The sequence below is a fragment of the Mus musculus genome, chromosome 19 (assembly GCF_000001635.26).
Source record: "Mus musculus strain C57BL/6J chromosome 19, GRCm38.p6 C57BL/6J".
NCBI classification, from domain to species: Eukaryota; Metazoa; Chordata; class Mammalia; order Rodentia; family Muridae; genus Mus; species Mus musculus.
Window position 1 is genome coordinate 39,839,444 of NC_000085.6, and position 12,294 is coordinate 39,851,737.

General features: G+C 35.4%; 1 protein-coding gene across 1 annotated transcript in view; it reads right to left on the reverse strand.

Annotated features, from left to right (window-relative positions):
• Positions 1–3,216: 3,216 nt before the first annotated feature.
• Positions 3,217–12,294, reverse strand: part of Cyp2c69 (cytochrome P450, family 2, subfamily c, polypeptide 69) — a 44,110-nt gene continuing 35,032 nt past the window's right edge. The window contains exons 7-9 of the mRNA NM_001104525.1: positions 11,586–11,773; positions 9,903–10,044; positions 3,217–3,633 (exon numbers count right to left, since the gene is read on the reverse strand). Coding sequence (NP_001097995.1) covers positions 3,449–3,633; positions 9,903–10,044; positions 11,586–11,773 — 515 coding nt within the window. The 3' untranslated portion in view covers positions 3,217–3,448. The remainder of the gene's footprint in view (positions 3,634–9,902; positions 10,045–11,585; positions 11,774–12,294) is intronic.

Sequence of the window (12,294 nt, forward strand, 5' to 3'; positions counted from 1 at the left end):
TTGTTTGATTGTTGTATCAATGTTTTCTATGGTATCTTCTATATCTGAGATTCTCTATCCTATCTTATGAATTCTGTTGGTGATGCTTACATCTATGGTTCCTGATCTCTTTCCTAGGTTTTCTATCTCCAGGGTTGTCTCCCTTTGTGATTTCTTTATTATTTTATTTCCATTTTTAGATCCTGGATGGTATTTGTTAAATTCCTCCATATTCTTGGTTATATTTTCCTGTAAATTTTGAAAGGATTTTGGTGTTCCCTCCTTAAAGGCTTCTATCTCTTTTGCTGTGTCATCCTGTATTTCTTTAAAGAAGTTACTTATGTCCTTCTTAAAGTCCTCTATCATCATCATGAGATGTGATTTTAGATTAGAATCTTACTATTCAGGTGTGTTGGTGTATGCAGGGCTTGCTGTGGTAGAAGAACTGGGTTCTGATGATGACAAAATATAGTGACTTCTGTTGCTTATGTTCATGTTCTTACCTCTCACTATCTGGTTATGTCTAATACTAACTGCCCTTTCTGTCTCTGAATTCAGCCTGTCCTTCCTGTGATCCTTGCTGTATCAGAACTCATTGGAGTCCAGCTGTCTCTCTGATTCTGGGATTCTGAGATCCTGGGATCCAAGACCTTGGGTGTGTTAAAGCTCCTGGTAGTCAAGCTGCCTCTGTGATCCTGAAATTTGGTGGGACCAAGCTCCTGAGATCCTGTTGTTTCAGAGCTCCTGGAACTCAAGTTTTCTCTTGGTGTTGCAGGATTGGGTGGGGACCCAGAACCCTGGCTCTAAAGAACACATGACCCTGAGGGGATATTGTATTTTCTCAAAAGCTGTTTGTGCATCTATGGTCACGTGACTTATTCTGGAGTTTGTTCATACACTATCTTAAATTGATGGATCTTCTTATATTGACACATCCCTCAATCCCTTTAAGGAGGACTCCTTGATCATAGAGAATAGTGGGTTTGATGAGTTATCAGATTCAGTTTGCGAAATTTTATTGAGTATTTTTCACTGATATTTATCAATGATAATGGAATGAAGTCCTCTTTCTTGGTTGGGTCTTTGTGTGAATTAGATATCAGAATTACTGTGGCTTTGTAGAATGAATTAGAGAGTGTTCCTTCTGTTTCTATTTTGTGGAATAGTTTCAGAAATATTGGAAAGAGCTTTTCTGTGAAGGTCTGGAACAATTCTGCCCTAAAGTCATTTGGTTCTGAGCTTATTTTGGCCCTGAGGTTTTTAATTACTATTTCTATTTCCTTGGGGATATGAGACTGTTTAGCTAGTTTAATTGCTCTTGATTTAACTTTGGTATATGGTATCTGTTTAGAAAATCATCCATTTCACCTAAATTTTCCAGTTTTATTGAGCATCTGTAGGATCTGATTATTTGTTGTTTTTTTTTTTTAATTACTCAGTTTCTTTTGCTATGTCTCCCTTTTCCTTACTAATTTTGTTGACTTTGATACTATCTCTGTGCCCTTTAGCTAGTTTAGATAGGGGTTTACTTTTTTGATATTCTCAAAGAATCAGCTTTTGGTTTCGTTGATCCATTGTTCCATTCATTCTCTTTTTTTCTACTTGGTTGATTTTGGCCCTGAGTTTGACTGTTTCCTACCTTCTACTCTCCTTGGGTAGAAGTGTTTATAGTTTTGTTTTGTTTGGTTGGTTTTTGTTGTTGTTGTTGTCGTTGTTGTCTAATTTATTTATTTATTTTCAGACAGGGTTTCTCTGCATAGCCCTGGCTGTAATGGAACTCACTTTGTAGACTAGGCTGGCCTTGGACTCAGAAAATTGCCTGCTTCTACCTCCCAACTGCTGGGATTAAACGTATGCACCACCACTGCTCAGTGTGTTTGTAGTTTTAATGTACTCCAAACAAACAGATTATATGTAAATCAGTATGTTTATGATTCGAAAATACTAATATCTAACTTCTTCTCTATGATACATCATATACTCCAGAGTAACAAAAAAGTGTTATTTTAGTCAATCTATTTTATTTACTGAGTTTTATTCCTTCAGGAGTGTACCCTGTATGAACATTTAACTTTAAATTACTTTTTCAGAGAGCTCTGAAGAGAGGGAGAGGGAGAGGGAGAGGGAGAGGGAGAGGGAGAGGGAGAGGGAGAGGGAGAGGGAGAGGGAGAGGGAGAGGGAGAGGGAGAGGGAGAGGGAGAGGGAGAGGGAGAGGGAGAGAGAGAGAAGCATCAATCTGTAACCTATTCTGGACAATTGCCTCTGTTTATATGTCACCAATTATACTGTTTGAATTTGCTCAGGTGGAAATACTCAAAGAAGATTCCTTGAGTAATTGCATCATTTAGCTGTGTGCATAACTGTATGTAATGATCTCCCGGGCATAAGAAAGATTTCAAAATAGAGGCCAGATAAAGTTAAATCTGGAATTTTCCTAAAAGCTTGTACATAATTTTCGCAGAAAAAGACACAAAAATCATAATACAGAAAGTCCCAAGAATGCAACATTGGGATCAAAACACAAAAGTTCAAGATAGATTTCAGCAGTCAGTGCAGCTTTGCTGGAACTATGCTGAATTCATGACTTTTTCCCTTACTAATGAATTTGTCTTTGCCAATGTCTTCTCATTTAATAATTTTCAGTGATATGGGAAGGAATTATAGTAACTAAAAATAATAAAATATGATGCTTCCTGTGACTGTTATTCTTGCTAGAAAGAATAGAGAAGCTTAGAGACAAGATAAAAAACATGAAAGCAAAAAATTTACTAAGGTTTAAGATGAAAGACAACTATAAAATGCTTTTGCATTTTAAACAGCTTTAAAATGTTTTGAATTTGATCTAGGTAACAACAAAGCAGTAGTGGCTTCACCCTGACAGTGTATTCCACCCTTGTTTCTGTAGAGTGTGAAGCTACCCCTAGACACAGATTATCTGATTCAAATGTCAATCCTTCCAGTAACTTCAGGTGATTCCTATCTAAAGAGATTTCTCATATCATCCTCACCAATAAATTCTTTCCCATATGTATTTACAGGGGAAGATACAAGCTCTCTCTCTCTCTCTCTCTCTCTCTCTCTCTCTCTCTCTCTCTCTTTCTCTCTCTCTCAATGTGTGTGTGTGTGTGTTTGTGTGTGTGTGTGTGTGTGTAAAGGTGTAAGGCTTATGTGGAGGTCAGAGCTCAATTCTTGGTTTTGTCCCTTAGGAACTCCCAAAATAGGTTTAGAAACAGGATATCATATTTGAACACTTTAATTTGCAATGACTTTATCCTTCAGGATCTTTTACATTGACTTCAGAAACTATATAACAGAGAACTTTCAGCCTTGGGCAATTAGAGAACAGAAGCTGTGATAAGAAGGAATATAGATGGAATTTCTGGGACTGGGTTAAATGAGGGCTTCCATGGGCGATTGAGAAAAACAGCATAGCAGAAGCTTTCCTCATCTTCATTTCTATTTATCATCTTCATTCCACAGGGATGAAGCACATCTGGAATTTGGGAGGAATTTTAGAAAATCCAGAATATTTGGGGGTCGTATCGATGTCCTTTGGATCAACCAGAGGTTTCAGTTTGAAATTTTGTAAAATGGTGGTCAGGAATAGAAACAGCTCCATGCGGGCAAGGCTCTCTCCCACACAAATCCGTTTTCCTATGGGAAATAAAGATTGAAAGAAGGTAACTATGCCTCATACATAAGTGAGTTTGAGAGGCATTGTGTTTGTAAATAGCATAAGAGAATAAAATTGAATGAGTTATTGGATGAGTGTTTAGATGTATTGATAGTTGAATGGATATCTAGTTAAGCAGAGACACAAAGATGAGACATAGTTACCCTACTAACATATGATGTTAAGAAATATATTGTGGCTTCAGGTTTCCACCCATGTCTGGAAGCTGACCATAAGCCGTAGCTCTTCCCAACTCAATCCTGACTGGTGATAACTTGTCCCCCAAGAGTGCTGACACACCTAAGCCTACAGGTGAGACCACCACTACTGCCTCAATAACTGGTCCAAGTGGCACCTGCCAAGGGCCCAACAAAGCCAGGAACAGAGGTACAGCCAGGGACATTATCCTGATTATATCTGTCCCCTGGACTTGCTCCTGTGAAACAGCACACCACACCTAATCCCACCTAGTGATAACATGCCCACATGAGGGTTGACACACCTAAGATCACAAAATCACAGGCTCACAAAAGGAAGCTCCAGTCAGCAGCAAGACCGGTTAACACTAGAGATGAACAAATAGTGAGAAACAAGTGCAAGAACATAAGCAATAAGCACAGAAACCAAGACTACTTAGCAGCCATAGAACCCAGTTCATCCAACACAGCAAGCCCTGGATACTCCAACACACCTTAACACTAAGATTCTGATCTAATATCAAATCTCATGATGATGATAGAGGACGTTAAGAAGGACGTAAATAACTCCCTTAAAGAAATACAGCAGTACACAGGTAAACGATAGGAGCCCTTAAAGAGAAAACTAGTGAATCTCTTAATGAGATATAGGAAAACAAAAGCAAACAGGAAAAAAAAATTGAAAAAAATCCATGATCTAAAAATGGAAATAGAAACAATAAAGAAACCAAAAAAGAGGCAACCCTGGAGATAGGAAACCTAGGAAAGAGATCAGGAGTTACAAATGCAAGCATCACCAACAGAATACAGGAGATAGAAGAATCTAAGGTGTAGAAAATACCAAAGAACACATTGACACAACACTCAAAAAAAAGCAAAATTCACAAAGCTCCTAACCCTAAACATCCAGGAAATCCAGGACATAATGAGAAGACCAAACCTAAAAATAATAGATACAGAAGAGAATGAAGATTCCCAATTTAAAGGGTCCGTAAATATCTTCAACAAAGTTATAGAAGAAACTTCCCTGATGAAAAGATAGAGATGCCCATGAACATAAAGGAAGCCTACAAAACACCATAAAAAATAAACCAGAAAAAAATTCCTCCCATTACATAATAATCAAAACAACTAATATACTAAAGAATGAAAAATATTAAAAATGATAATGGAAAATGGTCAAATAACATATAAGGGCTGACCCATCAGAATTACACAATCAATCCCAACTGAGCCTATAAAAGCTAGAAGATCCTGTGGAAATGTCATGCAGATATTAAGAGAATAAAAAAAAATCCAAGGCTAATATACCCAGCAGAACTCTCAATTACCATAGATGAAGAAAGCAAGATATTTTATGAAAAAAAAAAACAAATTTAAACATTATTGTTCTACAAATCCAAACCTATAATAAATAATAGTGTATCACAAAGAGGCATACTACACCCAAGAAAAAACAAAAAATTAATATACTTGCAACAAACCCAAAAGAAGATAGCCACACAAACATAATTCTACGTCTAGCAACAAAAATAATAGGAAACAGCAGTCACTGGTCCCTAATAACTCTAAATATCAATGGACTCAATTCCCCAATAAAAAGACTTAGACTAACAGAACATATACATAAACAGGACCCAGCATTTTGATGCATACAGGAAACATACCTCAGTGACAAATACAGACACTCCTCAGATTAAAGGGCTAGAAAAACATTTTTTCAAGAATATGTTCACAAGAAAGAAGCTGGAGTATCCATTCAAATATCATATAAAATCTACTTTCAATGAAGTTATCATAAAAGATGAGGAAGGATACTTCATACTCCTCAAAGGAAAAATCAATCAAGATGAACACTCAATTCTGAATGTTAATGCCCCAAATGCAAGGATATCTACATTTGTAAAAGAAAAGTTACTAAAGCTCAAAGCAAAACATTGAACCTTGCAAAATAATAATGGACAGATCATGGAAACAGAAAACAAAGAGAGACACAATAAAACTAACAGAAGCTCTGAACCAAAACAATTTAACAGATATCTGTAGAACATTTCACCCTAAAGCAAAAGAATATACCTCCTTCTCAATAATTCATGGTACCTTCTCCAAAATTGATCATATAATCCATTACAAAACAGGACTCAAGATACAAGAAGATTGAAGTAATCCCATGCATTCTATTAGATGCTCACAGACTAAGTGTGGTCTTCAGGGAAGAAATAAAGAATGAAATTAAAGATATTTTAGAATTTAACGAAAATAAAGGCACAACATACCCAAACTTATGGGACACCATGAAAGCAATACTAAGAGGAAAAATCATAGCTCTGAGTACCTCAATAAAAACCTGGAGAGAGCAAATACTAGCAGCTTAACAGCACATCTGAAAGCTCTAGAACAAAAAGAAGGAAATTCACCCAAGAGGAGGAATAGACAGCAGGAAATATTCAAATTCAGGGCTGAAATCAGCAAAGTAGAAAAGAAGTGAACTATAGAAAGTATCAACAAAACTCTGGTTCTTTGAGAAAATAAACAAGATAGATAAACCCTTATCCAGATTAACCAGAGGGCACAGAGATAGTGTGGTACTTTTATACAATGAAGTACTACTCAGCTATTAAAAACAATTATTTCATGAAATTCTTATGCAAATGGATACAACTAGAAAATATCATTCTGAGTGAGGAAACTCAGTCAAAAAATAACATACCTAGTATGTGCTCAATGATAAGGAGATACTATGCATAAAGCTCAGATTACACACCATACAACTCACAGACCATATGAAGCTCAAAAAGGAAAACATAAGTGTGAATGCTTAAATCCTACTTAGAAGGGGGAACAAAATAATCACAGGAGATAGACAGAGGGAGGGACATGGGAGGAAGAGAGTCAGTAAAGGGGAAAAGAAGGCAGGATGAAGTATAGGAGGAGTTGGGCTAGATATACAGAGGGTAAGGAAATTGAACAGAGGTGTATACCAGTGGGGGAAATTGGGGGTAGCTACCAGAAAGACCCAGATGCCAGGAAAGCAAGAGTTTCCCAGGACCTAACTGAGGTGACATTAGCTGAAATACCCAACAAAGGGGAGAGAGAACCTGTAAAGACCATACCCAGAGATTAGGCACTACCCTTTATATAAGATTAGGACCACCTACCATCTCAAAATTTTAACCCAGAATTGCTCCTGAGGAAAGGAAATATGGGGACAAAGCATGGAGCAGAGTTAGAAAGAAAGCCATGCAGAGACTACCCTACCTGGGAATTCATCCCATATGCAGACACCAATCCCAGATAATATTGCTGATGGCAAAAGTGCATGTTGACATGAATCTGATATAGCTGTCTCCTGATTGGCACTGCTAGAGTTTCACCAATACAGATGAAAAGAATTCTACCAGTTTCAATGAAAATTAAAGCCAATAATCCCAATATTATTCTTCAAAATAGAAACAAAACAACTTGCCTAATTCATGTTATGAGGTCACAATTATCCATACCCCTAAACCACCTAAACCCAAGTATGAAATAGAATTACAAAATAAATTGTCTTACAATCAGATATAACAATTCTCAGTATGCATACTTGCTAAAAAAATACTAGGATATTCAAAAAGACTATCAAGTAGGTTTCATCCCAGAGATGAAGAGATGGTTTGACATACATAAATCAATGTAATCCACAATATAAATATACAAAAAGATATGATCATCATAATCATCTCATTAGAAGAGGCTTTGCTGAAACACAGCATTCCTTCATTAGAAAAGTCCTGAAGAGACTTGAAATAGAAGGAATGTTACTCCACATAATAAAAGTTATTTTAGATCAAACCCACAGGCCAAATCAAATTAAACAGAAAGTCTTAAAGCATTTGTGCCAAAAGGAGGAACAAAAAACAATGTCAACTATCTTCATATATATTTAATATAGTAATTGATTCTATGCAGGATCAATGAGACAATTGAAGGTGCTCAAAGCAATACAAGTAGGAAAGGAATATTTCAAAATATCCTTAATTGCAGATGATAAGATTGTATCCATAAACCCCTAAAATCTCTACTAGATAACTTCAACAACTGATATCACGTTAAGAAAAGTACCAGTATTCAAGATTAACATGCAAAAGTCAAGATGCTTTCTATATTCAAATGACAAATGTACTGAGAGAAGAGTCAGAGCAACAAAATCTTTCGCAATATTAACAACAAACAAACAGCTTAGGGTAACTCTGAACAAGTAAGTGAAAGACATAAAGACAAAAATTTAAGATATTGAAGAAATAAATTAAAGAATAAATTAGAAGATGGAAAAATCCCAATGTTCACAGATCAGCAGGATTAATAGTGTGAAAAATTGTTATCCTACCAAGAGCGATCTACAGATTAAAATTCCATAACAATGAAATTTTTCAGCTTTATATAAAAGAAAAACAAGAAGCCATGATCGCTGAAACAATCCTGAATGATAAAAAAATGGACGGGGGGGAGAGGGAAGATAAAAGTATCACTGAACTCAAATTGTACTACAGTAATAAAGTCAAGATGGTATTGACACAAAATCAAACAGGCAGAAGGAGTCATGTTATGATTTGTTCTCAAAATCACTTGACAAATGAACATGAAGCCATGTCAACACTTTAGGTAAGGAGATGTGATATCGTTAAAAAGTATCCTCACTGGTGGAGCAACAGTGAGGTCCACGATCACAGCATAGTCTTCTGCCACAATCACAGGTTTTCCACAGTCTCATGGGGACTACAAAGTCTCTTACATCTGGAACTAGAAAGTATTATCTATCTGTGTTTCAACTTTTATATAAATAAATGTGTATTACACTTGCATGTGTGGGTGAGTTAATATCAAAGTTAGCTGGTTTTCGAGTTCAGAAGCTCCTCAAGGTCTCCTGGAAGAGTAAATACAAGTGGTTTTTAGCACCCAAGATAGGTGCTAGGCATTCAACTCAGGTATATGGCAAGAGCTGCATGTTCTCTTAATTGCTGAGCCATCTATCAAGCCCTTTACTGCTTTTGTAAGAATATCAAACATCAGCCAAGGTTCCAGCAATGACTGGGAATGTGCTCACAAAGCCTCAATCCTAACTGAAGTTATGGGCAGCTGCAGGCTACTAAGAGATGGAAAGCCAATTTTATTTATCAATTAAACCATAGGTGGGTTACTTATTGTCCAGAGGTTGTCACTAAACAAATAAATGTATTACAGGACATAGTTCACACAATACCTTTTAAAAAGGTGTACAAGGGTGGAAAAATTGTGCTGAAAATATGTTATGGACATGTGATGGTTATGTTGAAATATCAGGATAGTTTTGATCAAAGAACTTGTATACACGTATGAAACTAAAACAATAAAAATGAGATCTAAGAATATTATTCTCTTTTTCTCCTATGACTTATGTTCTTTGTGTCAGGTAGAAATGTCTCAATTACAAAGTTGAATCACATTTGCATTTTAAATTTGAGATATTGGAGAGCAAACACTGTGGAGAATTCTATCCAGCAGCACACTTGTTCAGTGATATGTAAATCTATCCAAACGCAAGTCCAGTTATATCAGGCTCTTTGCTCATCTACTTCTATATGGACTTATGCCTGTTGGAGAATTTCGGGTGTTTTTATTTTACATTTTAACTTTCAATTTTTTAATATTTATTATATAGTTGAGCCTGGAGGAGAGTGATATAACAAAGGCAAACGTTCAAAATATGGTTTAGTCTTTATCTCACTGGTGAATAATCAAAGGCTAACTACCATTTATTCTCTAGGGTAATGTGTTTTGCATTTCCAAGATATACATAAAAGAAAATTTCAAGTGTATAAGCATTAGGATTGCTAGGAAGGCATGAACACAGTGAATCCTTAACATTTGATTCTGGCAAGAAAATGTGTCATCATGACCAAGGACAGTACATGGGCACTGGGATTAAAGCTACAGATCATGCACAAATTGCAAGTCTACCAGCAATTGGGAGCCACTGGATAAGTCCCACAGATCCTCATGTCACTGGAGCCTTGGGAATGACTTTCTATTACCTGCTGAGAAAGGCACGAAGTAGTCACTTTTCTTAAAGTTTCCATTGTCATCTAGAAAGTGGCCAGGGTCAAACACCTCTGGGTTGGGGAACTCCGTGCTGTCATGCAGCACTGATGACAGTGATGTCATTACCTGTGTTCCCTGCAAACAACACACAACAAAGAAAGCAATGTATGAATGTCTCAGGGTGCTGAACATTGTTCTCCTCCTCCCCCGTAGAGGAAGTACAAAAAATGGTACTTGGGAGGTGTTATTCTTGTCCTTTGTCACAGGTTATTTATTTCCTCCTACTTTTTGTTTGTGTTTTCCACAATTTCTTTAAAGAATTTACTCACTTCTTTAAGATCTTCTGCCTTCCTCATAGTGTTGTGGATACTGAGGTCTTTTTCTTGTGCTTTAACTGCACTAGAGTATTCCAAGCTTTCTGCAGTAGCCTAGTTCTGGTCTAATAGTGAAATAATGCTTTGGCTATTGATTTTGTTCTTATCCTGGCATCTAGGCACATGGATTTGGAATGATTATATATTTAGGTGCTATTTTTCAGGTTTAGTGTGATTATATACCTAGGTGCTTCTTTTTCTAAAAACTTAGATACATAGAATTATTCTAATATAGATTTATACCATCATCCTATAACATAGCTAATATGATTCATTATTATATGCTAATTGTTTTTATCCTTTGACTACAACTTAATCTAATAAAATCATTTTCCAAATCATCTAAAGTCTTGGAAATTGACAGAGAAATGTTACAGATATATTAACCATAAGTGACATGAATATGCCTATATATCAGTTGTTTCTATTCATTCAGTCTTCTTTACCTCATAAGATTTATGTCAAACTCATTATTTCTCTAGAGAATCCATGAATTTGTAGTAGTATAATTTACATTTTAAGTTTCTGAAGTCCTTTCTATTTTTTGATTGCACACATGTTCAAAATGTCCTGAATTACTTCTATAAAAATTTTATTTTAACGAATTTAGAAATTAATAGCTGTACAAATTACTGGTTTCTGAAATTCATCTATAATATTTTAATGGATCAGTAATAACTTAAATGGTAATGAAATACAAATATATGAAAACAAAAGTATAGATGAAATGTTAACCAGAAGCCACCTTGAATTCTGCATATATTTTCAAAGAAAGCATCAGTAACTAGTAAAATATATGAGGATAGGTAAAATAAAAATCACATAATAATTCATTTCTATACACCATATTTAAAAAATAATAACAAAAGAATATTCATTGCTCAGTAAACCTCAAAAGCTAGATACAAGCTGTATCATTGAAAGAAAATTAATATGACTAAAGTAAACCATACAAGTTAAAGTATAATATGGCCTTTTCATAAGTTGAAGAATTAAGCATATAAACTACTTCTAGTTATTTGTAGATTTTTCTCTCAATAATTAAAATTCCAAAACGTATTGGTTGAATCCAACTCTAATTGAAAAATATATATGAGAATATAAGCAACCAATCTTTATTCAAATGATCTGTGGAAGACAAAGCAAATGTCAGATTGCTACTACCATGTCCCTGCCTCATTATAGCTTCTTTCTCAGTGGTGAACCAGCATAAGCAAAGAAAGTGTGATGGAGAGGACTGGAATCACACTGAAACAGGGAACATCAAGAGCACAGAAGTGTAACAGGGAGAAACAAGCTTACCTTGGGGATGAAGTAGTTTCTGAACTTAGTGTCACAGGTTACTTCATGCACCAAACTAGTTGGGCCAAGGTCAACGTATCGTTGGACCTCATGCACCATGGCATTTGTGTAAGGCATATGTTTCCTGTCCTGCATACAGGGGCTGCGGTGTCTCCCAATCACATTGTCAATCTCTTCCTGGACTTTAGCTGGATACAAGTAATGACAAATATTGGAATGGGAAAAATGTAGCCCGTATCTCCCATAAATGCACAGTTACCTAGGCCATTAAGAAAGTGGCCCAGAAACATTTTGAACATACATTTTATGCTGAGGAATAAACTTAGATACATATGATTATTCTAATATAGTTTAATACCATCATCCTACAACATAGCTAATATGATTCACTATTATATGCTAATTGTTTTTATCTAGAGTATCAAATACTATGAGATAAAATAATTATTGATAACAATAAAACAGAGTACATTTAATTTGGCAATATTGACATTAATAAAAGATATCAGAAATAAGTTATTATAATGGTGAATATTTGTAGTACTGATTTTAAAATTATGTATCTGAAGGTCTTTTTGCAATTTTATTCTCCCTATCTTAACTATCAGTGGTCAGATTCATCACCAACAACTACTTAGAAATATATTTGTATTTTAAACAATAACTGTTTTATGTACTCAATCATATACAATATTTATTGAGATATTGG